This window comes from Camelina sativa, chromosome 15 (genome assembly GCF_030686135.1).
Source record: "Camelina sativa cultivar CO46 ecotype springtype chromosome 15, ASM3068613v1".
Lineage (NCBI taxonomy): Eukaryota > Viridiplantae > Streptophyta > Magnoliopsida > Brassicales > Brassicaceae > Camelina > Camelina sativa.
The window spans coordinates 962902-990404 of NC_141894.1; the positions used below are offsets into that span (position 1 = coordinate 962902).

The 27503-nt window shown below is 36.1% G+C and overlaps 8 protein-coding genes and 1 long non-coding RNA gene across 18 annotated transcripts; 3 read left to right on the forward strand and 6 right to left on the reverse strand.

The window, feature by feature from the left end:
• Positions 1 to 1087: 1087 nt before the first annotated feature.
• On the reverse strand, positions 1088 to 5718 carry LOC104744416 (homeobox-leucine zipper protein HDG8-like). Of its 4 annotated transcripts, none has more exons than XM_087486709.1 (11): positions 5512 to 5718; positions 5249 to 5373; positions 5033 to 5150; positions 4734 to 4925; positions 3905 to 4339; positions 3660 to 3764; positions 3262 to 3462; positions 2991 to 3171; positions 2018 to 2277; positions 1723 to 1812; positions 1088 to 1607 (listed from the first exon to the last, which is right to left on the reverse strand). In XM_087486709.1, the coding sequence occupies exons 1-11, from the start codon at positions 5512 to 5514 to the stop codon at positions 1209 to 1211; spliced, it is 2109 nt and encodes a 702-aa protein (XP_087342835.1). In that variant the 5' UTR covers positions 5515 to 5718; the 3' UTR covers positions 1088 to 1208. The 4 variants fall into 4 exon arrangements, with proteins under 4 accessions (XP_087342835.1, XP_087342833.1, XP_010463776.2 ...); XM_087486707.1 differs by having other exon boundaries at positions 1717 to 1812; positions 5512 to 5685; XM_010465474.3 differs by lacking the exon at positions 5512 to 5718 and having other exon boundaries at positions 1717 to 1812; positions 5249 to 5502.
• A 2480-nt stretch (positions 5719 to 8198) lies between these two features.
• LOC104744417 (universal stress protein PHOS32) lies at positions 8199 to 9394 on the reverse strand. 2 transcript variants are annotated; one of them, XM_010465475.3, is made up of 4 exons: positions 8982 to 9394; positions 8772 to 8881; positions 8561 to 8679; positions 8199 to 8408 (listed from the first exon to the last, which is right to left on the reverse strand). In XM_010465475.3, exons 1-4 carry the CDS (start codon positions 9154 to 9156, stop codon positions 8336 to 8338), a joined length of 477 nt encoding a protein of 158 aa, XP_010463777.1. In that variant the 5' UTR covers positions 9157 to 9394; the 3' UTR covers positions 8199 to 8335. The 2 variants fall into 2 exon arrangements, with proteins under 2 accessions (XP_010463777.1, XP_087343747.1); XM_087487621.1 differs by lacking the exon at positions 8199 to 8408 and having other exon boundaries at positions 8557 to 8679; positions 8982 to 9343.
• An 891-nt stretch (positions 9395 to 10285) lies between these two features.
• On the reverse strand, positions 10286 to 10867 carry LOC104747977 (uncharacterized). The gene has a single exon (XM_010469680.2). It carries the CDS (start codon positions 10798 to 10800, stop codon positions 10411 to 10413), a length of 390 nt encoding a protein of 129 aa, XP_010467982.1. The 5' UTR covers positions 10801 to 10867; the 3' UTR covers positions 10286 to 10410.
• Positions 10868 to 12153: 1286 nt separating this feature from the next.
• LOC147926179 (uncharacterized) lies at positions 12154 to 12697 on the forward strand. The gene is made up of 2 exons (XR_015581761.1): positions 12154 to 12292; positions 12371 to 12697. It is a non-coding gene; the product is annotated as an uncharacterized LOC147926179 (long non-coding RNA).
• A 558-nt stretch (positions 12698 to 13255) lies between these two features.
• On the forward strand, positions 13256 to 14190 carry LOC104744418 (uncharacterized). Its single transcript, XM_010465476.2, has one exon. It carries the CDS (start codon positions 13412 to 13414, stop codon positions 13949 to 13951), a length of 540 nt encoding a protein of 179 aa, XP_010463778.1. The 5' UTR covers positions 13256 to 13411; the 3' UTR covers positions 13952 to 14190.
• An 868-nt stretch (positions 14191 to 15058) lies between these two features.
• LOC104744420 (uncharacterized) lies at positions 15059 to 16354 on the forward strand. Its single transcript, XM_010465477.2, has 3 exons — positions 15059 to 15611; positions 15698 to 15783; positions 15872 to 16354. The coding sequence occupies exons 1-3, from the start codon at positions 15152 to 15154 to the stop codon at positions 16166 to 16168; spliced, it is 843 nt and encodes a 280-aa protein (XP_010463779.2). The 5' UTR covers positions 15059 to 15151; the 3' UTR covers positions 16169 to 16354.
• Positions 16330 to 17979, reverse strand: LOC147926180 (uncharacterized). The gene is made up of 2 exons (XM_087487628.1): positions 17710 to 17979; positions 16330 to 17635 (listed from the first exon to the last, which is right to left on the reverse strand). Exons 1-2 carry the CDS (start codon positions 17767 to 17769, stop codon positions 16496 to 16498), a joined length of 1200 nt encoding a protein of 399 aa, XP_087343754.1. The 5' UTR covers positions 17770 to 17979; the 3' UTR covers positions 16330 to 16495.
• Positions 17980 to 18022: 43 nt separating this feature from the next.
• Positions 18023 to 19625, reverse strand: LOC147926181 (uncharacterized). Its single transcript, XM_087487629.1, has 2 exons — positions 19460 to 19625; positions 18023 to 19384 (listed from the first exon to the last, which is right to left on the reverse strand). The coding sequence occupies exons 1-2, from the start codon at positions 19505 to 19507 to the stop codon at positions 18533 to 18535; spliced, it is 900 nt and encodes a 299-aa protein (XP_087343755.1). The 5' UTR covers positions 19508 to 19625; the 3' UTR covers positions 18023 to 18532.
• A 110-nt stretch (positions 19626 to 19735) lies between these two features.
• On the reverse strand, positions 19736 to 27298 carry LOC104744421 (endoribonuclease Dicer homolog 2-like). 6 transcript variants are annotated; one of them, XM_087487624.1, is made up of 23 exons: positions 27121 to 27298; positions 26758 to 26837; positions 26483 to 26660; positions 26153 to 26266; positions 25730 to 25864; positions 25518 to 25602; positions 25333 to 25394; positions 24773 to 24913; positions 24477 to 24605; positions 24262 to 24391; positions 24075 to 24171; positions 23692 to 23887; positions 23450 to 23610; positions 23144 to 23359; positions 22821 to 23047; positions 22476 to 22747; positions 21963 to 22390; positions 21758 to 21861; positions 21496 to 21677; positions 21189 to 21398; positions 20622 to 21032; positions 20263 to 20541; positions 19736 to 20182 (listed from the first exon to the last, which is right to left on the reverse strand). In XM_087487624.1, exons 2-23 carry the CDS (start codon positions 26835 to 26837, stop codon positions 19835 to 19837), a joined length of 4185 nt encoding a protein of 1394 aa, XP_087343750.1. In that variant the 5' UTR covers positions 27121 to 27298; the 3' UTR covers positions 19736 to 19834. The 6 variants fall into 6 exon arrangements, with proteins under 6 accessions (XP_087343750.1, XP_087343751.1, XP_087343749.1 ...); XM_087487625.1 differs by having other exon boundaries at positions 26758 to 26855; positions 27121 to 27268; XM_087487623.1 differs by having other exon boundaries at positions 27027 to 27164.
• Between the last annotated feature and the right edge of the window lie 205 nt (positions 27299 to 27503).

Here is a 27503-nt window from a genome sequence, read left to right on the forward strand (position 1 = left end):
AAAATAACTTAAATTGTGGTGTGTTTTATATAAAAAACAAAATTTACTTATAGTATTATGGTTAAAATCCATCTTCAAACCATAGTTACTCATAGTATTATGGTTATTAAATACATTTTTTTTACGTCAATAATTTACTCATAGATTTCTTTTTCTTTTTAAAAAGAATTATGAGTAAAAATATCATAACCAAACAAAACCCAAAAAGAAAAAAAAAATAAACTCGTATAAAAAAAGAAGGGTTGTGTGAAGTAACCTTAGTGCAGTGGCAGGAAGTAAGTCCATTTGTAGAAGACACCATCACATCCGGGATCGAGTCCCGGCTCCTACGAATGTAGGAATTTGGCTAATGGGCCGGCCAGTTGTGGCCCAAAGGTTGAAAAAAAGGTTGTTTTATTATTATTAATTATTATCATAAATCGGTCTGTAATAATACTGACCAAAAATATCTTAAATCATGTCCTTAAAATAATTAGAGACAAACACCGAGAATGAAGATCAGAGGTTCAAAAGATCATCAACTGCTCGATTTCCTTGCAAGAAAGAATAAATCCTTCATACCCTATGGTGCCATAATCGGCTTAGGATGAAGGTCTTTTTTTTGTTTGTGAATCAGGATGATTGGAAACTTGATGGCTGGTGAAGACAGATTCAGAAGAGCGTGTTTTGCTGCTGGGTCTAAAGCCTCTTGCTGTGTCATCAGTTCGGACGATTCAACCTTGTTGGTTTTTGGATCTCTCTTTATTCATGTCCGGAGAAATCTGCAAAAGGATTTAAGGTGGTGATTCTGAAGAGTAGCTGATTTCAGAGAATCCATTCTGGATTCGATCAAAGGTCAGCCATGGTGGTGATGGCGGTGACGAGTCCAAGACGAGTCAAGACCGAGTCGGTGACGAGTCGGGGATGAGTTCAATGCGTCTTCCACCTCCCAACTTGCGTGACACACGTGTGACTACACGTGTCCATTTTTGGCCAAATGATTATCTTTGTAATTTATGTTTGTTGGACCACTAATGGGCTTTTATGTTGTTGGGCTTATGTTTCACTACTGTATCTTTACCCAGTTTAGGGTTTTAATGAAATATGATTGTCGACAAAAAAAAAATTAATAATTATACCAAAAGTCATAAAACCCCCCAAAAAGAATGGACTTAAACAAAACAAGAATGAAAACAGAAGAGAATCTTCCACACAGCATATTCTCTCACTCAAAACTGATCAGGACAGTTGAGCAAACCTTTGATCCTTTGAACAGTTGAGCTGATCAAAGCACTCACTGTATCCACCGACCTCTCATTCACCTCTCTCGACCTACTGGTCCTGCCAGAGACAAGGATCTGGAAGGCCAGCGTGAGTAAGGTTCCGCCGTCCTCCACAGTCGATCGTCGGCCGTCGCTTGAGATGATGAAACCAGAAGGAAGGATTGGAATATCGGAAATTTTGACGTCCGCGCCGGAGAGAGTGGTATCCATTGTAGCCATGTCCATAGGAGCGTACACCAGCATGCCTCCTAAGGCGTCCATGTAGCAATCTTGCAGCATTAACATGTCGTCCTTGTCTGACTCTTGTGCTATCATCTTGCCATTATTATTCTCTTCTTGCGTTGGCTGAAATGTAGATTATATACACACGCACGACGATTAAAGATTATTAGAGTAATATAATATGCCAATAAACGCTTAATTATATAAAAAGTCGTTCAGAAGAAATATATACATGTACCCGGAGGATGCTTAAGCAATTGGTTTCACTTGATCCGGTGGCAATGCGCGCGATCTCAGTGACTACGGTCCCATAGGCAAGAACATCCCACTGTTACACGTAATTAAACGTTTTTTTATGTGTGTGTTAGTACGTTCTTTAAGACATGCAACAGTAAGAGACATGCAATTTAGTAAACCAAAATCCCTAATCAAAATCTGGACTGATTAACTAGTACTAGTTTCACGTATCAAAGCTCACAAAATATGATGATCATACGTACAGATTAAGAAAGAGATAGAGAAAAGAAAGGAACCTGCTGACGAGTGTCGAGTTTCCGGAGGATGTCGAAGACTTGCACAGGAGGGAGAGGGATTCTTAGAGACGAAGCAGCGCTAACAATTAAACCGGGTGGTTGACCGGCCTCGAGGTTCATCCGCATCGAGACTCTCACTCCACATTTCGACTGCTGCGGAAAGTCAACTTTTCCGGACATGGTCAACATTTCGTTGAAATTCATTATCATTCTCTCACCTAATTTCAGTACTCTCCTCCTTTCTTCTCCTGTCCTTATGACTGCCAAAATATTAATAACTTGATCAGACGCCACATTATTGTAGAAACTATACGTAAATAAACAATAACTAATGTAATAACGTAAAGTTGCATGTCTTTCGGTCTGAACCTAGAGATACGTAATATAAAATTATCCGACCAGCGCTTAACATTTTTTAGCTGGTGGCACTGATATGTATTTATTATATATGACCTATGACCTTCCATAATCCAATTATTTTTACAAAAAATTTCAAACTTCAAAAATTAAAATCAAGATTAGATGAAGCAAATAAAATAAAATAAAAATTTGTGACAATATTTATAAATATGTCATACTTTTATAAAAATAATAAATAATATCGCAAAAAAAATTTGTTTCTAAAATTAAAAATTAGAAAACTCAATTTGGGAAATAAATTTAGGTATACATGGAAAAAAATATTTTTTTATATGCTTTTATGAGTTAGTATATTCATCCATTTGAAGATTAAAAACTTCCGTGTTTTTGTCATTCAAATTTTGACTTGCAAAATTTTTAAAAAATTTCTTTTATAGAAATGGAAGAAAATGTTGACTAAAGTTTTTTTTTTAAGAACATGTTGGTAAATTCGATTATAATCAAAATGATACAATCATACCACTCAAATCAAGTGATAAAAAAGATAACATATTTTAATTAACTTTCACAATTTGAAGTCATTATTTTAGTTCGTGGTAAAGATGATACGTACCTTCGCTCCAGTCACTTGCAGGAAGGGTTAGGTAGGAGGTGAGAGCCATCCTCTCACACATTCTCTCAAGTGTAGCAATCCAACGCTTAGCTCCGTAGCCTGACCCGCCGCTTAAAAGCTCTCTATAGATTTTGTGTGCATCCAGTTTATGGGCCACTTCCACATGCTCAATCCACATTACCTGTAATATTTGATAGCATCAGTCAAATGCAATATATAAAATGTCATTTATGAGTTCGACCAAGAGACCATGGAGATCAGAGAGATATACCTTCGACTGAGCATTGGGCAAGGACTGGATGAGACAACCAGAAGGACGTTTGTAACATGAAGCATTGAAAAAGTCAAAGTCAACGTTATGTGACACGTCAGCAATAATCCAGAGCCCTTTACTGATCTCTTGGCAGCACCTCACGATCATGAACTCCCTTGGTGGCACTAGCGGCGACAGAATGTGTAGTTGCTCCCACATCTATCAAATTTCATTCACGTTTGAAACATCAAATGATGAGTATACATGTTATCATACAAAATGTTTTGCCCATATTAGATTTCTACGTGCAGGATTGTGCGTCTTTAAACAAAATAATCCCTAATTTTGATTGAACGGTAATGAAAACTGTAAGTTGGTTACGTAAATAATGGTTCCAATATAAAAATAATTCTCACCACTCGCAAAATATTGCAGTTTTCTCTAATAGGAAGCTCCGACCCGAGCACATGTAGCGTCTTGGCCTTGTTCACCATCGTTGGAAAAAGCTCTTTCCATTTCTCCTACAATAAACAAGTAACATTTTTATATTTAACTTATTCATCATCATTAGTTCCATCCAACCCTTAATTTAGGACAAACCAACGTGTCTTAAAGTCAAAACGTAATATTTTTTCCTAGAGACGACAAATCGAATACATACCGCATCTAAGAACATTTCAATCAAGTTAGTAGCTTCTATTGGAACCACCGTGACATCTTTGGAAGACTCGACATGGGCACTCGTGCTCCTGAACTTTTTGACAGCGTTCGAGAACTTTTCATAGTTCTCTGAATCAATCAAATCTGTGCCATCGATAGACGACTTAACCCAAAATTGTTCCTCACTAAAAAACAGCCGCTTGAGCTCTTCAACCGCACTTGCCGCGGTTTCAGACAACAAGCTTACATCCATTTGGGATATTGGTTGTGGTTGGATGGGTTGAGAAGTTGGTGGTCCGAATGAGCTAAACGGGTCGAACATATTGCTTGGGTTGATTCCGTAAGAGGAGATGTGTTGGGTAGGAACAGAAGCAAATGAGTCCCCCACGGTCGGTCGTTTGGACATGTTGGATAGGAAATGGGAGATTTTGTCACGCTTCACATTAAAGTAAATAATTATATAGTGGCGTATGTGTACATGTATATAGATTCACAAGCAATATATATAATTTTTATTATGTTTTCCAAATATTTTTATTATGTTTTCCAAATATTTTTATTATGTTTTCCAAATAGCGTTTTGAAAAAAAAGATTAGTACAGTTTTGTTTGTAAATTTAAATGAAAAATATGATGAATAATTATATAGTGGCGTATGTGTAAATGTATATAGATTCACAAGCAATATATATAATTTTTTATTATGTTTTCTAAATAGCGTTTTGAAAAAAAAGATTAATATAATTTTATTTGTAAATTTAAATGAAAAATATGATGATTAGTCAAATTAATAAAACATCCAAAATATATATATATATATTATATGAATACCTGCTCTTTCAGACGAACGTTTTCCAAAAGCAGCTTTTGGAAATTGACTGCGCGTTTCTCTCGGCCAAAAGGAGGACCTCCACAATCTGGACACAATACACTACTTAATGCCCCGAATATAGCTTCGTTCTCACTTTTGAGAATTTCGTTTTCTCTATGAAGTGATAAGTTTTCGGCTCTTTCCTCTTGGGCCTATAGCATATGAAAAAATAGATTATTTATTATTAAATATCAATGGGTTAAAATATATTAAGAAATTATTGAAGAGTATTTTAAAAAGGATTTTTCAAGATGAATACTTTGCATTGAGTCCTTTTGTTTTGAAACCAAAACTTGACTTGGTCAAGCCTAAGTTTCAACTCTTCACACAACTGTTGTCGCTGTGCTTCGTCTGGATGAGGACATTCCATGAAAAAACTTGATACAATTTCAAGAAATCAAAATTAATGATTGTAATATTAAAAAATATCATAAGTTTTTATCGAAAATGTATAAATAAATAATAAAGGTTTTACGCTTCAAGTCCTTGGATCTGTTGAGGGGTATGGCGATGACCGGTCCTCTTCCCGCTTTGATTGGAGTCTTCCGAAGCATATTGTTCATTGCATGAGCTCCCACTACCATCATTCTCCATTTTCTTCTTCTCAAAAAAAAAAATATTTGTGTTTACGAACAATTTTTATTTTTCTCAATGCACAAGTTAATCAGTATTTATAGGGGAATTATAAAAAAGTACATTATATCATAAATGGGAAGAAGGGGAAAAGATAGATATTACCATTGGAATGGGTAGAATTATATATTAAAAGGTCTAGATTTAATTATATGTTCAAAGATAATATTTAATTCCAGTATGTATTAGAGATATAAATCATATAATTTGTATACAATGTATTGGGGTAAGATTTGCTTTCTATATATTATTGGTCGAATTATTTTTGGGGGTGAACTCAAACCAATCACACATACATTTTTCTCTCTATTTAGTTTACAATTGTGAAATTTCTTTTTTATTAAAATTAAATATATGTATTGTAAGATTTAATATTACACTTTAAAACTTGTATATAATAATTGTATAATTTAATTATTATTTTTTTTATTAATTTTTGAATCTGCAGGGCCTATAGATCACCTAATTATAACCACACTATTTATTATCCATAAATTTATATATAATATGAAAATGCAAAGTGTTAATCTCTAGTGTCAACTGTCAACTAAAATTTTTAATTTTTTTCTGTCATATTTGAAATTTTTACAGAGAAAAAAGCATGTAGACATATTTTATTTTATACAAAATATTGTGTTTAAAATTTTTTGTTAAAAATAAAATAAAGTTAATTTTTTGTTAAAAATAAAATAAAGTTAATTTTTTAGTTAAAAATAAAATAAATGAAGAATTACTGTTTAAAATATTAATCAATTGGTTTTAATCCTATTTTAATATGTAAATTATTTTATAAATTAGGAGGATGGAAAGATATCATCAACTTCATGCAGAATAGAAATATGAATCTATTGTAAAATATATTTTTTCTAAACAATGTACCCAATTCAACAACTTGCAAATACTAAGAAATAAATTTTGAGAAAATCCAATGAAACATTATGAAGACGCGTATTGCATGAGGAAAGAAATATTTTATATTCGGTCTTTCTATATTATTTTTTATAATAAAATTTATTATTTGTAAGACTTATCCTCGGAAAGCAACTCAGATTTACTTCTCTATTATGTATTTTCTCACTGCAATGTCAGATTTATATCTCTACTTATGTAATAAATTGTTTTCAAATGTTCTGCATATTGACTTTATAATTTTTTTTGATTTAATATCATTAAAATTATTTGCCCGAATATTCTTTTTTGTCGTTTATGATATTAATTTTTGGAGGTCTATATAAATTATGTCACTTTTAATTTAGTTTTAGACCTCCAAAAATTCTAGGATGACACTACTAATTAGTGATACAACTAAGTCAAGAACCCAGTTCAAGCTGGACCGGATCAATCTAGTATAGATCAAAAAGCATGAATTATATATATATGGTTTTATCTCAAAATTACATATTACCGGCCGAAAAAACCAGTTTAATCTCCTTGCCAATGGTGTGGAGGCTTTACTTTGGGCTATGGAGTGTCTCCTTGCAAATGGTGTGGTTTGCCAGCATTTCGAGACGGACTGCGCAAAACTAATAGTGATGAATCAAGCTCCTGAGGACTGGCCGGCTTTTTCTAATATTATAGACGACTTTCTTATGCTACGGACCGGTTTTCTACTCTTCTCCTTGTCCAAGATTCCTTGCACGGCAAATTTGAAGGTGGATTATCTCGTTTGGTCGTCTCGTTCTTTAATTTCTGCAATTTCCTTTGTAAATTTTTCTCCTCCGGTTTGGATTACTAATCTTGGAATTTTTTTCTAGTTAGTGTTTGGTTGAAAAAAACCAGTTTAATCCATGATTGAACGCTATGCTAATTGACTATCTTAACTATTGAACACAAGTAATGTGTAATTGATCAAATCAAACTAATTCATAATTTAACACAGTGACCATGGACAAAAAAATGATTTGGCTGGCCGTTCAAGTTTAAGCAAACTTTAACCCAGTCCATATTACATCAACGCAAATAATATCGTAAATAATCTTACGTAACATCAAAATACATATCTAGGGATCTAGAATAGCCAACATAATCATAATTTGTTTTTACCAAAATTTAAACTCGACACATAGAAACCAACAACTATAATTTCGAATTGGATTCACCAAAACCATCTGATTAATTTTAATCAGTTATGACAATTGTTCTTCCACCCAAAACCTAATCTCCATTGTTCACTTTCTTTGCTTTGCCCATATTTTCTTCATGAATGCACAAATTTCCAAATCAGTCACTAACCGAAGAATGAAAATTTAATTTCCAACGGTCTCATTCAAGATTCGATCTTCTTTCTCCTTTAGTTTACACGAGATTGTCAACAACTGGATCGAAAAGCATAGTTTTATAAAGATTTCAGTCCAAAAATAAAAGTTTTCAGAAAAACCAAATTTATCCGATCAGATCATGATCCAACACAATGACCTGAGGCTACCCATCTCGGCTATGTTTATAAGCCCACTTTGATAAAGTCCAACTAGGTCATGATCGTACCTACTGATATTATCTTTTAACTAACGGATTAGTCTTGATCGATTGTTATCCATCTAAAACCAAAATTGCATTTTGGAAAGTTATTCTTTACAGATACGTAGATCTGTAGACTTCCAACTTTCTACTTATTGGAATTAACTCGAACTTTCTAACATTGGAATTTAAACTTTATAAACAGAGCCAATTTATTAATGTTTATTGAATCATGATTTAATGTTCTAAATTCTAACTCGAAGTTTCTTATAAATAGCTAATTGATGTGTTTTTTTCATTTGATCATTCCTTCGTTCTGATACAAAACGCTAGTATTAATAATAAAAGTAGTAAATTTCATTTATTGATTACACACACTAATCAGTTTCACAGATTTGCAAAATATCTAAACAATGCATGAGTGCCACACGTGCATTAACTTGGTCGAATTAAAGGACAAGAGAGGCTTTAATTAGCCCTTAACAACTGTGACTGGACATGTTGCATTTGTCACTACATGATTGCTCACACTACCCAGCAACATCCTACAAAATACGAAAACATATAAAATATGTAGTTAGTAGTACTAATTAAAACTATAGACGCGTATCGATAAATATAGAGGTGCTCAACTTAGGTATTTTTAACCAAAATGTAATGAAACTAGACTACAATAGTTAAAGAGTGATAAACTTACCTTTTGAGAGGACCCAAACCTCGACTGCCAAGAACAATGGAATCGAGTTTTAAATTTTCGACGGCATCACAAAGTTTCTCCCTTGGATCTCCCCAATACACCTTAGCAACTACCTTCACCTTTAATTTGTAATTTTGAGTTCAAAATAAAATGATTTAACATTTTAACATCATTATATGAAAGAAGTATGATATTAAAATACTAATTTTACCTTTTTAGCCCTGGAGAGAGTATCAAGAACATCAAGAACCTCAGGATCGTAAGCAAGTCCATACTGTTTAGAGAAATTAACCTCTCTAAATTCCTCCAGAGGAACCAGCGCTGCAATAATCATTTTTTTTGTAAATTTAAAAGATCAACATGCAAATTTCTTATCATAATAATATGAAACAAAATTTAAGAGATCATGTATAGTAAATACGTGAACCGGTGTCCTCGAAGAGGATTTTGCGGGTATGATCGGCGTTTTGTGGTTGGACGTGGATCAAGATGACGGTGTCGCCGTCTTCAAGAAGATTCTCAGCTGTCCAACGGAGAGCTAATTTGCTCGTTGGAGAATAGTCCATTCCCACTCCCACCGTACGTACCTTTCCCATCTCTCTCTCTCTCTCTATCGATGATATCTATGTGGAAATTGTTTACGGTAGTCTAATGTATATATAACCGGTCCGGTTTGATGGTTTGGACTTTTGGAGAATATTGGCGCACATAGAATTCGAGATATTTTAATGATTGTCTTTTTCTTTTTAGACTTGTGTTTGAATTGTGATGGGGGAGATTCTTGAAGCTACTAGGTCTCTCTCTCTCTTGATTCTTTTGTTAATGACTCATTATGACTCTTTAAAATAAAAATAAAACAGTGATATTCAAAGTGATAAAAACATCATTTTCATTTTTTCAGTACATTTTACTTTTTTTTTTCTCTTCGCATAACATATCATTCACGTCATATAATACATAGTGTTTCTTCTAGAAACTATACATTGGTGTCCAATGTTGTATAAAGATATTTAATATTGAAAATTTTGATTTTCAGTAATGTGAGCGAGTAAGTTGATTTTTTTTTCCTTAAATAAATAGAACTATTGTAACTAAAAATTTTTAATCCGAATCTTAAATCGTGCGCTGATATGAAGGCCAGAAGATTCAAGATATGTATGCATACGATACGACGTAGTGTATTAGTGAATTCTCTTTAATTACTTCACTTGCTCTCTAAGAAAATAATATTCTTTGGCAACTTTTCGCAAAGGTGAATTTTATTCTTCAACTTTCCTTCTTTTTTTTTTTTAGCCTTTTATTTATTTATTCACTAATTAATGGAATAGAGATACCAACATATCAAAACCAACTTTATTCTCTTAATTTCATGTGTAGAAAGAAGTACAGTACAATTTAAAAAAAAATGATAGCTTGGAAAGAAAAAAGAAAAGAAAAAAAACCACTAGTTTAATCTTTAACTAAACAAAGTCTTTTGATCAAAAAAAAAAAGTAAACAAAGTCTAATCGGCGTAATTAAATAAGTAAACTAGAAAAGACACAATAACAAAGCTCTAAAATATATATACTAACAACGTAACGCCCTAAAATGAAATTGTAAACCCTTCTTGATTTAATCTTTGTAAAACACGTCTAAGTCATTGTAAACCATCTTAAAAGAGATGAAAATAAATCATTATGAAATTAAAATAATGATAACAATACCACCGATGGCGACAATCAAAATTTTCATTTAAACTTTAGAGATGAATTAAGTTCCTGACAAAAAAAAACATAATAATATAGAACAAAGAAACAACATAAAGGTTAAACAAGCACAGCTAAAATAGACCTAATAAAACAAATTTCGATTAATTATTAGTGCAATACTGATTGACGGAACTACTAAAGTAAGAACTGCTGAATGGTTTAAAAATGGCTTGTGTACAGTCATGGTCGATTTCAAGGATCGCCTTGCAACATTCTGGTCCTATCATGATTTGACGGTTAAAGAATGACCCGAAGATTTCGGCCAGGCAGGCTTCTCCGTCTCCTAGGTCTGGAAAACACCTCCTAGCTAACTCGTCATCACTACTATTACCGCTACCGGCAATACTTCCGCCGAAGATGGAAGGAAGTGAGAATGGAAGTGGAAGCGGGAATGGAAACGGGAACAAGGACGATGCCGTTGTGGTTTGAGGCATAAGAGAAGATGAGAAGAGACTTAGAACGAGGATGAGAGTAATTGGTGATCTCATCATGATGAAGAAGAAGAAGAAGCAAATGCTAATTACTAATTAACATATATGAGTGATTGATATTTAGTGGTTTTTGATGCTTTGACTGGTTAAGTCTTGAAAGGTTCTATTAGGGTTTTGTATATATAACAGAGAAAAATAATTAAAAATCTTAGAAATATAGAGGAATTAGATCTTTTAGTTACACTAAAAACTAAAAAGATATGAAAGATCTGTTAGTTAAGATTCTAGTGTTTCATTCGTTTGATTTGTTTGGACTAGCTTGCTTTAATTGTTGAAGCGAAAGTTTTACAGGTGACAAGTTATTTACAGAAAACTAAAGCATATCGAATGTATATAAATTTGTAAATGTGTTTTTAAACCTACACGATTAATTGTCTTCCAATTTAAGATTACGATTGTCTACATATATATAGAGATGATACTGCGTTGAAGCAACATTAGCATAATCATTATAAGTTTATAACGGTGTTAACGGAACCGTCGCGTCATTAAAGTCAAAAGTTTTCTTAATGTTAGTAGATTTAAACCGAAAGCACAAAATGATCAAGAAGTGATCGAGCGTTGATCCCACGCGTGTGTATGTTCATATTACCATCATATCGTGTGATGAGATGAGGTTAATTAACAACTGGAACTGGAAGTAATAAAGCAATACAATAAGTTTTGCGTCCTTTGCTTCCACACTTTGAGCCGCGTTGTATAAAATGGTAGCTTCGTTGACTCTAGCGCATTAAAATAGTTTTCTTCTAATTTTAATAAATTTAAGTTATTGACTTTATGCACTTTCTATCATCTACTTTTTTATTTATATGTTTAAAACACTAGTAAAAAACGTTCATATAGTTACGGAATTTTGTTACGAGAATAGTTGTAGGAAACTATTACTACAGATTGTTACTACTTAGTGACTAATAAGTTGGGAAAAAAAATTGTAGCTAAAATGTCACTAAATGTGGGTATTTAGTTACTGAAAGTGTCAATTTAAATCTGTATGAAATTTGTGACATAGTTTGTGACACAACATGTTATAGGTAATGAAAAAAAAAAGTAAAATAATGAAAATATAAGTGTAACAATCTGCTATTAATTAAAATAATGAAAATATAAGTGTAAAATATTTGCCTTATAAGTCTTACTTAAAATCAAATCTAATATTTTTTAGATCCTAAACCCTCAATATCAAAATTATAACATTAAATGAGAGTAAATTACCAAAATTTTATAACAAAAAAAAAGAATTTTCTCATTGGCTAATAAAAAATGGCAAGGATTGTCCTTTGGTTTATCATCCACCATTGATTCAGTTTAATCTAAGGAACAGAAATCATCTCTTGTTTTCTTTCTCTTCTTGTGGTCATCGTGTCTTTCCTTCACTTTTGAGAAAATCAATTTTTCTTTTTCTCATCTTCTCTCTTTCCATTGTCGATTCAACAGATTCTTCTAAGTGATTCCAGGCTTAGAAACACAGAATATGTCTGGAGCTGTTGTTTTGGTTTGTCACCTTCTCTCTCTCTCCTTCTTAATGTGTTTTAATTATTTCTTTGATTTGTATTTTAGGTTTCATCGACAGATCTGAAGAATCAATGTCAACAGCGATGTCGGAGGTGGTGGATCTGAAGACCCTAGTGTCAACAATGACATCGGAGGTGGTGGATCTGAAGACCCTTGTGTCATGGCGTCGGAGATGGTGGTGGAAGTGAAGGACCACCGAAGATGCTCGCACCTTTTACCACCGCCACTACGTTTTGAAGCTTCCGCCAGTTCACCACCAATACATCTCGGCCGCCGCCATCGTTTTGTTCTCCGTTCCAATAGTTGTATAGATATATATTTATTCTACATATAATATAATGAATTTAAGAAACAAATAAAACCTATTATTAATTTCTTTTTCTAATTATATTTTTTTAAATTTTTTTTTAGCATTTTCCTACAAATTGTGTAGTCTCTAATTTGTAGCACTTTGCGACACTTAGTCACGATGAAAAACTTTGCTACTACCAAATAGTTACTAACATTTTTTGTCGCAAATTTGTAACTAATTTTTTTTGCTACAAAAATCATGAGATAACTACAAAATTATTAGTAACTATATGACAAGTTTTTACTAGTGAAAGTAGAACACTCTGTATAAACAAAGAGAAAAACATTTAGAAAGTTTCAGAAAATATTAAAACATCATATTTTTGAGGGTATATCTCCCCACCAAAATAGAAAATTCCACATATCAAGTTTTTTTTTTATCATAAAATATGCAGTAAACAAAGAAACTAATTACGTGAACTGATAAGATTTAATTGTCTCTTTCTAATCATTACCTTTTAACGTGGAGTAAAATGAGAAACAATGCCCATATATACACAAAGTGTTAAAGACGCGGATTCAACTATCTCTTCTTAATGTCAACCTCCCTATATTGTTGCAACGCTGTCCATCTTCACCATATTTTATAGAAACTTATATTTGTTATTCTAATCATTAAATCTTTAACCTTGTAATTTATATATATAGTAGTTCCGTTTGTCTCTTCTTCGATCTTCTCAAAATCAGGTTTATCTCATCTTTCGATCTCTCGATAGTATAGTGATTAACAGTTTTAACACTCAACAATATGGGGAACTACGCTTCATGCGTTCTATACGAAACGACACCGTCGTCTCAGTCGTCATCTTCAGTATCATCGTCGTCGGCTAAAGTGATTCTCCCGGACGGCGGAGTGCGTGATATCCACGCGCCAACAAAAGTAGCGGAGATCATGATGGAGATGCCAAGCTATTTCCTAGTCGACGCCAAATCCTTGAGAATCGGCGGGAAATTCATACCACTCGCCGCCGACGATGACCTTGACCTAAGTGGCTGCCATGTGTACGTCGCTTTCCCGATGACACGTGTCACTTCCGCAGCCAACTCATCCGACATGACTCGGCTCTACCTCGCTGGCAAGAAACGTGCCAAAAGCGTTGACAATAGGAGAGTGTCTCCGGATCAAGAGGAAGGTGATCATCATCATGACGTAAGGCTGATCGGACGACCGAAGCTGAATCTTGAAGACATAGAAGAGTTCTCGGCGGCGGAGTTTATTCATCGGATGTCTGTTTCCAAATCAAAGAAACCACAACTAGAGACAATAATAGAAGATCACGTGTTCTAATTATAACCAATTTTTAATACTACTATATATGTTTTTTCTCATTTTCTCTTCACCAACCAAGGTGCCTCATTTTAGTGTACGGAAGGAGCAATAGCCATTAGTCGAGAATTAGTAACTTAACGTGTGTTTTTCATTTGTGATAACTTTTTTTTTCCGTTTACGCAAATGTGTATATGTTTTTGTGTTAACCTGCAGATTAATGTGTGTTAATATAATCTTCTTTTTCATATGAACAAAAAGTCAAAAACAACAAATCTTTTATTACTTTATGATCAAGTTGCAAATCTTTTAGTAATGGGGTGTGTGTTGGAGTATATATGATCAAGTTGCAAATTAGCCGTTTTTAAGGAAACTGGAGATTAATCACATCCGTCTCTTACAAAGTTCGATGATGATTGATTGGGAAATTGAACGTGATTTAAGACTTCCATTAAAAGTACTTTAATTTGGGCTTGAAACCAGGTTTTGACCATATGTTGGGAAACCCTAATTTGACCTTGTTAATGGCGCTAAAAATACTCTGTTACTCTCTTTATTTATGGATACTACTATTTTTGTTTTTTTGCTAAAGATGTAAATATCATTAAAGATGAATTTAGAGGTTTTACAAAGAGAAACATTAACCAAAGCATCATTAGTCACTTGAGAAAGGATAAGACTTACGTCAGAGGTAACAAAAACATGAACCGGATTGCCAATTCTTACTTGGAAACATTGAAGACTGCAGATACAGAGAAAACATGATGATGACAAACCAAAAGGAGTGTCTTGTACGTATTACTCCACATCCTTTTGGTCTTACACAAACGTATTGGCTTTCAAAGCTTTTGTATAAGCACCAGCTCCACATGCCTTCACTAACTCCTTCGTTTCATTACGCAACTCCTCCTCCGGTTCAGAGAATAAGATGAAAAAGTTCGGTTTATTTAACCAGAGGTTATAAGAATTGAGATGCAAATTAACGTGTGCTGCATTAATAAAGATCTTCAAATTTAATAAAAAAATTCGTTACAACAAAAATATGTGCGACTGTCTATAAAATTTCGGACTAATATATATATTCTCATGGTACGCACGTCCTAGGAACTTCTTTTGTGATTACTTTTTCTTTAATTCTCTTTGCACGTATGTGTATATACGGACAATAACAATGATAAAGATCACAAGTATGGTTGTTAGAATCAAGATTCATAGGAGAACATGGCAAGATCGCTCAAGAAATCAGTCAAGTTGAGCCTAAGACATGTCCGGATCCGTTCTTCAACCATCAGGTTTAAACCAGACTCTAGTTCCATAGAAAGAGATCAGAGAATCGAGTTTCTCGGAGGAGACAAGGGCATCGGAGAAGAGGAAAACGATGAGGGTAGCAGCAGCGAGTATGAAGAGTTTGAAGAAGAGGAAGAAGGAGAAGCAGGGGAAGCAGAGGAACAAGATGATGGGAAGAGTGTTGAGAGGGGTGGCGAAAGTGAAGGCGAAGAGACGGAAGCAGCGGTAGAAACGGCAGAGGCAGAGGCGGAGATCACTGAGGCCGGGAATAGAGTGATGGTGGTGGTGGATAAAGTGATTGCATCAACTGGAGCTCTTGAATGGGCTTTGAAGCATACATTACAATCACAAGACTATCTCTTTCTCTTATATTTCTCCAAACCTTTTAAAAAAGGTCATTTCTCTAATTTTACATCTCAATTAGCAATTTTGGCTTGACTTTTTTGAGATTGAAATTCTAAGGATTTCAATTTGCTATAGGCAAAAGGAAGAACCGGAAACAGGAAGTAAAGACTGATGAACTCGTCCACACTTTAAAGAAACTCTGCCAAACAAAACGACCCGGGGTGAGTCCATATCCTAACAAAAAGCGTTTTGTTGCGTTTCAAAACTGCTAAAATGTGATAGAATTTATCATGTCTATATAATAAACAGATGGAAGTTGAGATAAGAAGGCTAGAAGGTAAAGAGAAGGAGAAAGGAGAGAAGATAGTGGAAGAAGCTAAAGAACAACAAGTGAGTCTCTTAGTGGTCGGAGAAGAGAAGAAACCGCCGGTTTGGAGATTGTTGAAGAGATGGGGATGGAAGAAACGGCGAGGCCAAGCAGGAGTTCTCAAGTATTGCCTAGAGAAGGCTTCATGTATGACCATTGCGGTTAAACCAAAGAACCGTAAGCTTGGTGGTTACTTGATCACAACCAAACGTCACAAGAACTTTTGGCTCTTAGCTTGAATTTATTTTGGTTAAAGGTGATATTTTTTTTCTGTCTTTGCATATTGTCTTGATTTTTTTTTGTAGAGATTGATTTTAGTTTAGTTTTGTTATTGTTTAATTAAGACATGCGGCTATTAATGACAATTCTTTGAAATAAGAGCAAGACTGAGAGCCTAATGAGGCAGAAAGAGTATTCAGACACCATCTGAACTTAGATAGAACATAACACAAATTGCACTAGATAGATTTTTAATGATGAAAGAAACAACAAGCACACAATTCTAATTAAGCACATGGAGCTAGCTAGATAGAATTGTGTCACACATATAACCCGCCAGTGTTTTATTATTTGTGCATCACGATGGGCTGTATCCAGGAATTCGAAATCCGACCGTCATGAGGGAGTCTTGAGAAGGTCTGGTCGGCAATGTCGTAGAGAAAAAGCTGATTCCATTCAATGAAGTAGATGGAGTTGGGCTTAAGTCCGGGACACATGCTTGCAGGGACACAGAAAGGCTCGTTCTTTCCTATGAAAATGCAGAGATCTCCAATGTTGTCTTGGACATAAGTCTCCTCCTCTGTGGTTGGATCATGCATATACAACATAAACCACCTTGTCCCGGTTTTCACCTCCAGACGATCCAAGTCCAAGTCTCGCGTCTCCCAAGGGAACACGGGTTTCCCCTTACAGGTTAGCAAAGCATAATAGACAATGATGAATACATCGCCAGAGGGTGACTCCACCAAGTGTTTGGTCCGAGTGCACCTTCTCAGAAGCTCGAATTCATACTCTCCCATCTTTGGATGCTTTAAGGGTCTGCGTTGACGGAAATAAGTTAGGAAGGGGAAGCTAGGTTCGGCCATTTCCCTACCGTCCTTGCGGAAGAATGTATCAGTGGGAGGCGTGAGATAAAAGGTGGAATCTTTATTGGAGTAGAAAACGAATGAGCACGTGGATCGGTCGGAAATAGACAGCGCGTGGCGCCATTGGGAGTCACCGATTCTACAGCAGGAGACACTGTTTCCCTTGAAATTGACGGCCACGATACATTCTTCGTCAAGGTTTTCAGGGGAAGAGGAGAGAGAGACGTTACAAACCTGAGCAGTCGCCATGGATTCTGAAATGTCAGGAGTAACAAGCCTCGGGAGGGATATGACTTTGTGAGTGGATCTGGGAGCTGAGGGGTTGAACATGTTGGTGAGATGTACGGTTAGATCATCGTTGCTCATTCTGATCATCCAGCCACGAGAAGATCCGATGTTGCGTGAAAGGTAGATGCTTTCAGGGATCCTCTGGTCTGCTATCGTCACTCGTTTCTGATTCACTGGGTCGTACAAGTTGATGTTGGCTATTTTGTCTCCTCTGGTAGCGCGGGGACGGGCGGGAGCCTCTCTGATACCATCAAGTGGGAGTAGCATATATGGAGATGGTGATAAAGATGATGACGTCGTTTCCGTCATCAACAAGCGAACTCCTCTTCGTATCTGACATCGACAAATCACAACAAATTCATCAGTACACAGAAAAGAGAGGGAGGGAGGGGGATCGAACAACGAACCCTAATCCGCAGTTCTCCGACACCGGCTACGTTCGACATTCTTCTTTTCACCAAAAGCATGATTGTGTTATCCTCAACCTTCCTCCTCTGCCTCCCCCTCCAATTTAGGGTTTGCTTCAATACGAGATTGATTGCTTCGTTTATTGGCCACTTAGGTTGAGGAGCCCCACGTTTAATATGTTATTATTAAACCCTACACACTGTTTTTGCTCTTCTGTTCTGTTTTACTCGCAGAATCGATATGTTCAGAATACTTTTCATTGTATCTCATAGTATCTTAGAATATCACATTGATTGATTGAGCCAAAAAAAAAAAAAAAAAAACAGTGATGATGAAAACCCATTATAAGAGTAGTACCCTAAACTTACAACATCAGATCCAGAGACCTAGGTCTTGATGCTAAGAGTTAAGACATAACTGAAATCTTGTATAGATAAGATACAATGATGTATCTTATTATCCTAGTCATACTAGAGCTTGCAAATCCAGGAGGAGGAGGACTAACACTTGATGTGAACTTTTTAGCACTGAGATTACTTGTCAAGGATTGGGGGAAGCCAAAAAGGTGTAATCAGATGCTCTTGATGAGGGAGTAGTTCATTAATGTTGTGGGTGGCAATATCATACACAGCTACCTGAGTCTTCTCGGTGAAGTAGATGGAGTTAGGCTTAAGGCCAGGGTACATACTGGCAGGGATACAGAAAGGCTCGTTCTTACCAAAGAAAATGCAGAGATCTCCAATGTCTCCCACGTAAGACACGGTTCCTTCGCTCAAGTCGTGCTTGTACAGCTCAAACCGCTTGGTCTCTACCACATAAACATCAGATTCCTCCCTGCAGAACAAGATGCCATTCTTCACTGATTTCACGCAGGATGGTAATAATCTCGCCGGAGGGTGTCTCCACCAAGTACCTGCCGTCGTGGGACCCTCGCAGCAGCTTATGCTCGGAATCCGACCTCTTCCACGGTCGCTCAAAATCGAGTAGCAGGACATAAGCAACAAGAGGGAAACCCTTAGGTTTCAAGCAGTCGGAGTCATGTCCGAATAAAGTCCACGGCGTGATGTAGAATATCGAAGCTGTGTTGGAGTAAATGAGGGAGGAAGCGTTGAAATCCAGGGGAAGAGAGTTAATGTGTGACCATGACCACGACGAGTCATCACGTCGTCTACAAAAGGAGATACAGCTTCCCCAAAACTTAACGGCCACAATGCAGTCTTCTTGGTCAGGGGAAGATGAGAGAGATACGTTACGAACAAGCTCAGTCAAAGGCGTGGACTCCGAAGGGTCGAGAGAATGAGGCAAAGGAAGAAGGGGAGGCAGAGAGATGACCTTGCGAGAGGATTTAGGAACTGAGGGATGAAACATGTTGGTAACATGTACGGATAGATCTTCGTTGTTCATTCGTATCATCCAGCCACGTGAAGATCCGACGTTTCGAGAAAGGTAGATGCTTTCGGGGATCCTCTGCTCCTCTTCCATGGTCACTCGCCTCTTCTTCACCAAATCGTAGAAATTGAAATTCACGACTCTCTCTGTCTCTGTCTCACTGCCGGCGGCGGCGGGAGAGTCTCCGTTTCCGACAACATCATCCATGTGAAGCAACAGATACGGGTACGAAGGCAAAGATGATGACGTCATAGCCGTCGTCAACAAACGAATCCCACTTCGAATCTGACATCGACAGATATGAATTCTATCAAAACAAAAACACACAGAGACGACGAGAAGTAGGTCAAAGAAGCTTACCTGCGACATTCCGAAACCAGCTACTTTGGATGTCCTCCTTGCCAACATGACCGCCCGCAGAATCCTTGGCACGCACGTCTTTTTCTGTCCACAATTTAGGGTTTCTTTCTCAAATCCTCTGTTTTAATCCTTATATATAAAATAGGGCATTTCTCAACTCGGTGCCTCCTAGATCACAATTCACAACCAAACGTCACTAAGAATTTTTTCTAATCAAGAATTATACATGAGATCTCTGGGGGAATAGAATTAATATAATGATCAATGGAATAAAAATTTAACCAAAAAATAATAATGACGGTAATTATTATTAATAGCCAATAGAAAGAGAGAGTCAAAGCTCTAATAATTCAGTTTCCACAAGAGAAGAGAAATCTAGGAGGCAAGAAGAGACTCTGTAAGTGAATTCAAGACATGTTTGTAAGCCAATTTCTTGGCCATTTTCTTATCAGAGGCCTTTGCTGTGTGAGCAAAACTCATTTCCTTAGCTTTCACCTCAACAGTGAAATAAGCTTCACCATTCTTGAAACCTTTCGCTTTGCTCAACTCAAACTGCGCTTTCTGGCATAATTCTGTCAACTCTCTCACAGGATGCAACTTGACAGTCTCTGGAGTTATCATACAACCTAATAGTGGTTTAATGCTCGCAAACACTACACCCTTGTTGTAACCTGAGTCTACAAATATCGCGCCTGCTAAAGATTCTATCACATCTCCAAGAACCTGACATTGGCAAAGACAGTGAGAAAACAAAAAAGAAAATAAAGGTAGAAGTTAAGGTACTTGTTTTCAAAATGTGTTACCTTAGGAAAAGATACATCGGATTCCCATCCGAAAGTGGATTGCAAAGCCGACCGTTCAAACTCACTGACTGTTCTAGAGATGTGCTTGTGGAGATCATGAGACGCATGCAGGATGTGTTTGTGCAGGTTTGCTTTCACCGCCACTTGAGCATAGCATTCATTGTTAACAGAAGCTGATCGCATGTCGGTTAGCAGTCCAGGAGTCATGCAAGGATATTTGTCGTAAAGATGTTTTGTTATGAGATAATCCAATACCGAGTCACCGAGGAACTCCAACCGCTGCGGTAGAGTCAAATTAGTATTATTCAAAACGCCAAAAGAAAATAAAGCAAACTAGTATCGAGAAGCCATCATCGGACCTGATAGCATCTTGGAATTTCAGGAATCATGTATGAACCATGAGTCAATGCTTCAACTAGAAGAGACTTGTCCTCAAATTTGTATTTCAACAACGACTCCATATAACCTACATTCACAAGCTTCTCTGCTTGTATTTGGGACTCTCGTTCGATCTTCGTAGTTGTGAAATCGATCTTTATACCCGCCCAATTCATGAACGACAAAGCTGCAAGTTCACCTCCCTCGCTGAGATATGCACCAATTAGTGATTCTACAACATCAGCCACACTCTTGCGTTTCAAATTCCTCCTACTAGTAACGTATATGTTTCTAGACTCAGGTAGGGTATCATTAACAAGAGTATAAGCTGAAGATGATTGACCAGGAACCATCCAACATCTAGGTTCAAAACACTCATTGCGGATAAATCCCTGTATTCAAAGAAGAAAATTTTACAATTTTACTACTAACTACATGAAATAATTTGATAGTCAAACTGCTGAGATCTAAACATTTCTATAGAGCCTCGATGCACTGGGTACTTCATTCCAGCAGTTCGAGAGTTGTTAAGACTGAAGAATGTTTACCTGAAGTTTCTGCTCACAACCAAGTTTGCAGAGCATAACATTTGAAATCATTCCATCTTTCTTCGTGCTAAGAAGACCCTCATGGTGAGTATGACAGTGTTGGAATAGTTGCTGACAAACAGCGTATTTCAGAAATGAGTCACCAAGAGTTTCTAGTGATTCCAGGTGAAACTGATCTTGGCACTTTTTTGTCGTTATAGCTTCCAGAACCTGTACTCACAAGTAAACCAAAAGCATTTGATGCAAAAAAAAAACAAAATGAAAAACCATACAATATGTGTATCAGTTTGGAAGTCCCAAGTTCTACCTTGATGGTTGGAATATTGACTTTTGGGATGCTCTTCTTCAGGTTGTATGCTATAAGCAAAGATTCAATGCGTTGCATAACAGATGGGATGTAAGTATATGAATAGATCATATCAACTGATATTGGGGACAAAATGATATGACACAGTTCAGGAGGTAGTTCGACAAACTCTCTGTCATGGTCTGCAGTAAAAAGAATATAATAAGGAATTCAACATGACATCATGATGAACTCAATCACAGACTGTGGCTAAAGATTATACCTTTCTCCTTTTTCTTCTTGGTCATGTGGAGATAATTATGCAGCGTGAAAATGTGTCTTCCATTCAGAAGGGGTTCATCCAAAAAATTTAACTGAATCCCATGCCTGCAACAAGATTATAGAATTCAGCATCTAAAAATAGAATAAAAGGAGCAACAAATATATCAATAGTGAGAACATATTGGAATGTGTAAACTTATATGTACCGTTTCTCATAGTACTCAATATAAGTCTTATCGCCAGTCTCTCTCTTCGTCAATAACGAATTCGCGTTTAGATTGTTAAGAATGCCATTCGTGCAGTAGACATATCCGTTATGTGGTGTGTAAACCAATGCATTTTGTACGACACAAGTACAAAACAAGCCGTCTTTTGTATGTAGCACGCGAGAAGCACCGGTGGCAGAACAATTTAAGTGTTTTTCCAAAGCTTTATGACAAGTTAGATTCACGGATCTGATTACCGCCCAATCAATAAGAGATGTTTCATGAGAATAAGTGGATGGAAGTAGTAGATAATCAAGTGCTACCCCATCTCTGAGATGCAATCCATCCAAAGCCTCCATCAAATTTTCCACATTGTGATCTAAAAGAACTCGGAAAAGAGTTATCTGAAATCTTCTACACACAAGGACCTGAACAAAAGAAAATACAGAGACGGCTCAAATTTGAACTTCAAACGAGAAATGATTTCCTACGAGTTTTAAATGAGATAAATACCTCCTCTTGTGTTAGGTGAAACGCTCCCACATAACTCAATGTCACGGCTATTGTACCCTTGTGATCTTCCAACCGGAAGCCTGTGTTCCCAATGTCATCTTCAAGCTCAACTCTAGTGCCCAGCAAAACATCGTTTAGATGAAATTTTCTTGGAGAGTTTGGCTCCATTCTTATTGAGTAGAAGTGGTATGTTGTCTGCGGCTGTGCTGAAAACTGGGAGACTAGCTCTGGGGGGAAGTAACATGGCTGTACTGTGTTATAGTGGATTTTCTCTGCAAACTCAAACCTCATTAAACGAGAGATTTATTATACAGCCCAAATTTACATATGTGCAGAAGATTTTACCGAGTTTTTGTGCGACAGTTTCCGCCACAACCATGTCCGGCACAAGATGATCACTTAGAGCTCCGACTTCGTGCAGTTGAATGCAAGCTTCTAGACAGACAATTTGTTTTAACACTTTACTATTTGCTTGAGCTTTAACTTCTTTTACTGGGCAGCTCTTAGGAAGGTAAAGGGTGCAAATCCCCAGATCCTTGTTTATATCGAATCTAGGAGCTGGTTTGAAGTACCTTTTCAAGAAGAGAAACAAACATCAGAAAGGAAATATAAAGAAGCAAAGTTTTAAATAAAGGAAAAATATGTGATGAAGCTGGTATTGGACTAACTCATCTGATGGGAGCCTTGAGCAGTAATGATATATTAAGCTGACGCTTGAGCTAAGAGTTACAGTTGCGCCAGTACTTTCGACGCGGAAGAATAGTTCGTCTAAATCATCTGGAAGAGGTGGACAGGGAACAAGAGAATGATGCAAAGACTCCTCACGCATTCTTTTCCCACCAGAAAGATATTTCTTTAACCGAGATTGTGTTAACAGATCTCCGCTGGCAGTGGCAAATGAGTTAGAAATAAATTAGATTCTGTTAAGCATGGGGCTGTAAACTCTATGAAGACCAGCGAAATATGTAACATACCTTTCCACCATCATCAAATAATCTGAATTTTGCATCCTAGCACGCCCACGAGACTGTATGAAACTGCAAATGTTGGATGCAGGGTCAAATCTGATAACCAGATTGCAACTTTGAACATCTAGACCCTCCTCTAGAATAGATGTTGCTACAATAATGTTTACCTACAAATAAGAACAGGTTACTCAGAACTAAAGATAACAGTAAGCAGATAATTACAACAGTTCACAGGAACTCGACCATACCAAGCCTTTCCGGAAATCTTCCACAATTTCATTTTGCTTCTTCCGAGTTTGATTTTGCAGACCAGAGTTATTTCCTGCAACGTACTTGGTTTTCCAGTTATTACAATTTGGAAGAATCTCAGCTAAAAGGGATTCCAGTACAATGGCTGTTATCACCCTATCCACAAATATGATGCACCGTATGTTCTCCAAGGAGCTGTATCAATAAAAATTGAGAGGAACAGAATTGGAAAAAAAACCAAAGGTTTGAAAAAAGGCATTGTACAGTACTCCAATATGAGTTGATTTAAGCAATGTCAAACATTCAAGGTTTTTCATTTCAGATCGTCATCTCAAACACCAGTATAATAAGCAGAAAAAAAAACTGTGTCTGCGATCCAAACCTGTAACCAAGAAGAGTCTCAACGAGGCAGACTGTTTTTGATGTTAGGAGACCTTCCTCCACATTTCCTTTAATGCTAGAAACAGTCCAATCACGACCTATTTGCACATGAAAAGAACCAAAGAGGTGAGAAAATTAAAGAAATGAATAAATCTTCAAACATAACATGTCAGGAAACAAAAAATTACCATGAGGTATGTCAGCCAAAAACGCCTGTGAAGCATCAGAACAGAATTTTTTAACCAAGGTCAGGCTAAACATGTTTAGTTCGCCCCACAAGAAAAAATCATTCTGACTGGCTGACAATGACTGAGCAGCCTGTTGTAAAAATCACAAATATTACCATACTCCTTACTTTCTTATGTAATCTAAAACCTTAAAGCAGCACCACGAAAAAATATACCTTCTGCGCCAGCAAAATTCCGAGATCATCCAAACAATATGTTAGAGTTAACTCGATCTTCGACAGTCTCTTCTTTATAGAATCAACAGTAGAGGGTTTGAGATCCAAGGTTGAAAGGGATAAGCGATGCTGAAAATAAGTCTACCATCAGTTAACAATTTCAATAGAGTATGACACAAGAATGATCATAAATATGAGCTACATTCTAAAAGACTCAAAAAAGGTCCATTCTATGATTTTTTGATTCAAAACCCAAAAAAATTCATCATACAAACTTTAATCCTTAGTTCACGTACCTTCATTGTTAGTTTTTTTAGCTTCTCTACCAAGCTTGCTCGTTTGTTATTTGATATTTCCATGTGCTGGTAGAACTTGAACCTTGGTGTAGAAAAGGGGACAAACCCAGCCAGCACAGACTCATTCTCACAGGTATAGACCTTTAATAATCAAACAAATTTATTATTATGATGGAGTATGCAAGATAAAACCAGCCTATAATTTTATTTCCTTTTCAAAATGAAAATATGGTTCAGTTTTATAAATATTGAGACAGGCCAAGCACTTGAGAATCAACACTCTTGCTGCAGTTCAAAATGGTAACTAAGAAATATGATGCTTCTGCATCAGATACCAATGATGTATTCTCACTGTTGGAACGAAAAATAAACGAACAACAAATATTTGCAATGACTCTGTAGTCAGTATGCCAAACAAAAAATCAATCTTAAGTAAGAGTTTCTAATTCTAATGGCACCTTTGATAGGTTAGAACAAAAAAATAATTCATTATCTGTAACTCAAAATCATATTAACAGGAGAGACAATACCAAAATTTCAAGACAAAGAAAAGAAGCAACCTTTGAATTCATTAGAGTTTCGAGTTCATGAATCTTCTTCCAGTAGCTATCCAGATTTTCACCTTAGTTGAGAGAAAGAAAAAAAAAAATGACAAAGAAGAAAACCAAACTTGAAAAGACAACAACAAAACGGAAAAATATAATGTATAAATCCAATCAAGAAAGAATGTTAAATGCATATATACCTTTTGTTTTCACAAGGGATGCAGTCATCCCAAATATCCGTGGAAGATCAGAAGTTCCAGAATTTAACTCCTTGTGATAAAACTCCTGCATAAAAAGGGAGCTATGCTGTCAAAAGGAGCAAAGTTACATTGTAAACTAGAAATTTCATATGTTTCAATGAGATTTCATTCAGGTCTGAGTTCTCTAGCTAGGAGAATCTTTTCGTTCTCACCCTCATGATACAAGCATAGGGGTGTTTTCCCCCAGCATGATGGCACTCATCAACTATTAGAACCTTGATCATGCTGAAGTTCAGAAAACTATGCCTCAAAGCATCGAGCAAAATGGCAGGGGTCATCACCAGAACCTGCACTTGTGAAACCAAGTGAGAAAAAAAATAAACAGAGTGAACACTTGAAACTCCAAACGGTTTGAAAATGTGGGCCTATATGGATGTGCAACCAGAGCAAACATGAAACCTAAGTAGTGCCTAGCAGAAACTAGCTTCAGATAGTAGGAAACACAAAATCAATATGGCAAAATTCATATATAAGTCTGAGACAGACTCATGAAATGGCGAGCAATTAATCCATCTAAAATTAGTGTGAATGAAAAATAAATGAGAATGTGAGTGGTCAAAATAAGGAAAGGAGACCTCATATTTGTCGACTTGTTGTTTCCAAGTTGAAGAATCCCAAAAGTCAACCCCCATGTCTCCCCAATACATACCAACTTGTAGATCAGTATGCATCTTCAGTGCTTCTGCTTGCTGCGTAAAACACACAAGCACAAAAGTAAAAAAATCTGTACATTATTCTTTTATATCTATCTCAGTCTCACACCAATAATGGAGAAAGTGACAGTAATGTTTCTAAATTTGGAAAAAAGCAGCAATCTTTAATACTTAAAATTGTAGAACAAAAAGGACAAGAACTGATGCATATCACATTTTATGTATACACTATAGGAGTTAATAGAAAGAAACCTGAGTGACAAGAACAACTTGAGGAACCAAGAAGACAGAGAAGCAAGGTGAAGGCTTGCGAAAAAGGTAGGCATAGTTACGAAGAAGCATAATGGCAATAAGGGTCTTGCCAGAACCAGTCTCCAAGAAGACAATAGTGTTTTGATTGATAGCTTTATCAAGAGCCTCAACCTGATAACTGGGTAATAATATAAAAAAAACATCAAATATTAGATGGCTTCTCTGAGGAAAGCAAAAACAGAGACTTGAATACATAAGGAAAAAAAAAACAAAACCTTCTTGCAAATTGGAGAGGAGAGGCAGAGACGACTTGATCAATGGTCTCAGTTTCCATCACATCAGCATCCATTGTCATCTATAACATAGACTTAGACTGATAAAAATTGCAAAATAAAACCTAATTTAGAAACAAATATCACTAGTTGAGTAAGAAGAAGGAGCAATAACGCAAAAGCTAAATAAGAAGAAATCGCAAACGTTTTGCAGCTTTCATTCACAAGGGTCGGATTCTAAAATCAAAATAAGAAAGAAAAAAGAAGAAAACCTCGAATGGGATAAATAAAGCAGCGATTTTTTTCAAAAAAAAAAAAAAAAAAAGTAGTCTTTCAGATACAGACAGTGGCGGAGAGGAAGCTTACTGAAGAAGAAGAAGAAGAAGAAAGGTATTATTAGGGAGACGGACGAATGAATTGATCAAAGCGATAGCGACTTTTAAATTTAATTTTGATTAATTAAAGAAAAACTTAACTCCACTGAATGATGGATGTTTCCGAAAATTAAAAACTTGAAAATTGTTTCAGGAAGAAGAATTTAATTAGGAGTTTGACTGTTACGGCGACGTATGATTTTGATGTGAGTTCACAGTGACACATCACGCTTTTGCTGACGTCATTCCTTATTTTATTCTAGTGAGTATATTTTTTACCGGCGGATAGAGAGCTAAACCGCTTTTTTTACTTTTGGTCCAGCTGTTAAAAATAAAAAAAGCAAAAGGATACAGAATAATTATTTGTAAAGATAA

What these genes read in the sequence shown, in the direction of transcription:
- LOC104744416 (XM_087486707.1), bottom strand. An exon ending in AACTCGACACTCGTCAGCAG is followed by an intron (nt 1,813 to 2,017) that starts GTTCCTTTCTTT and finishes TACGTGTAACAG; the next exon opens with TGGGATGTTCTTGCCTATGG. An exon ending in TAAGCATCCTCCGGGTACAT is followed by an intron (nt 1,608 to 1,716) that starts GTATATATTTCT and finishes TCTACATTTCAG; the next exon opens with CCAACGCAAGAAGAGAATAA.
- LOC104744417 (XM_010465475.3), bottom strand. Translation starts at nt 9,156, where the DNA reads ATGGGAAAGGTACGTACGGTGGGAGTGGGAATGGACTATTCTCCAACG. An exon ending in CTTCGAGGACACCGGTTCAC is followed by an intron (nt 8,882 to 8,981) that starts GTATTTACTATA and finishes TGATTATTGCAG; the next exon opens with CGCTGGTTCCTCTGGAGGAA. An exon ending in CTCTCTCCAGGGCTAAAAAG is followed by an intron (nt 8,680 to 8,771) that starts GTAAAATTAGTA and finishes TACAAATTAAAG; the next exon opens with GTGAAGGTAGTTGCTAAGGT.
- LOC104747977 (XM_010469680.2), bottom strand. Translation starts at nt 10,800, where the DNA reads ATGATGAGATCACCAATTACTCTCATCCTCGTTCTAAGTCTCTTCTCA.
- LOC104744418 (XM_010465476.2), top strand. Translation starts at nt 13,412, where the DNA reads ATGGGGAACTACGCTTCATGCGTTCTATACGAAACGACACCGTCGTCT.
- LOC104744420 (XM_010465477.2), top strand. Translation starts at nt 15,152, where the DNA reads ATGGCAAGATCGCTCAAGAAATCAGTCAAGTTGAGCCTAAGACATGTC. An exon ending in CTCCAAACCTTTTAAAAAAG is followed by an intron (nt 15,612 to 15,697) that starts GTCATTTCTCTA and finishes AATTTGCTATAG; the next exon opens with GCAAAAGGAAGAACCGGAAA. An exon ending in GCCAAACAAAACGACCCGGG is followed by an intron (nt 15,784 to 15,871) that starts GTGAGTCCATAT and finishes TATAATAAACAG; the next exon opens with ATGGAAGTTGAGATAAGAAG.
- LOC147926180 (XM_087487628.1), bottom strand. Translation starts at nt 17,769, where the DNA reads ATGCTTTTGGTGAAAAGAAGAATGTCGAACGTAGCCGGTGTCGGAGAA. An exon ending in TCGGAGAACTGCGGATTAGG is followed by an intron (nt 17,636 to 17,709) that starts GTTCGTTGTTCG and finishes TGTCGATGTCAG; the next exon opens with ATACGAAGAGGAGTTCGCTT.
- LOC147926181 (XM_087487629.1), bottom strand. Translation starts at nt 19,507, where the DNA reads ATGTTGGCAAGGAGGACATCCAAAGTAGCTGGTTTCGGAATGTCGCAG. An exon ending in CTGGTTTCGGAATGTCGCAG is followed by an intron (nt 19,385 to 19,459) that starts GTAAGCTTCTTT and finishes TGTCGATGTCAG; the next exon opens with ATTCGAAGTGGGATTCGTTT.
- LOC104744421 (XM_087487624.1), bottom strand. Translation starts at nt 26,837, where the DNA reads ATGACAATGGATGCTGATGTGATGGAAACTGAGACCATTGATCAAGTC. An exon ending in CCTCTCCAATTTGCAAGAAG is followed by an intron (nt 26,661 to 26,757) that starts GTTTTGTTTTTT and finishes ATTATTACCCAG; the next exon opens with TTATCAGGTTGAGGCTCTTG. An exon ending in AAATTCCAAGATGCTATCAG is followed by an intron (nt 20,542 to 20,621) that starts GTCCGATGATGG and finishes ACTCTACCGCAG; the next exon opens with CGGTTGGAGTTCCTCGGTGA.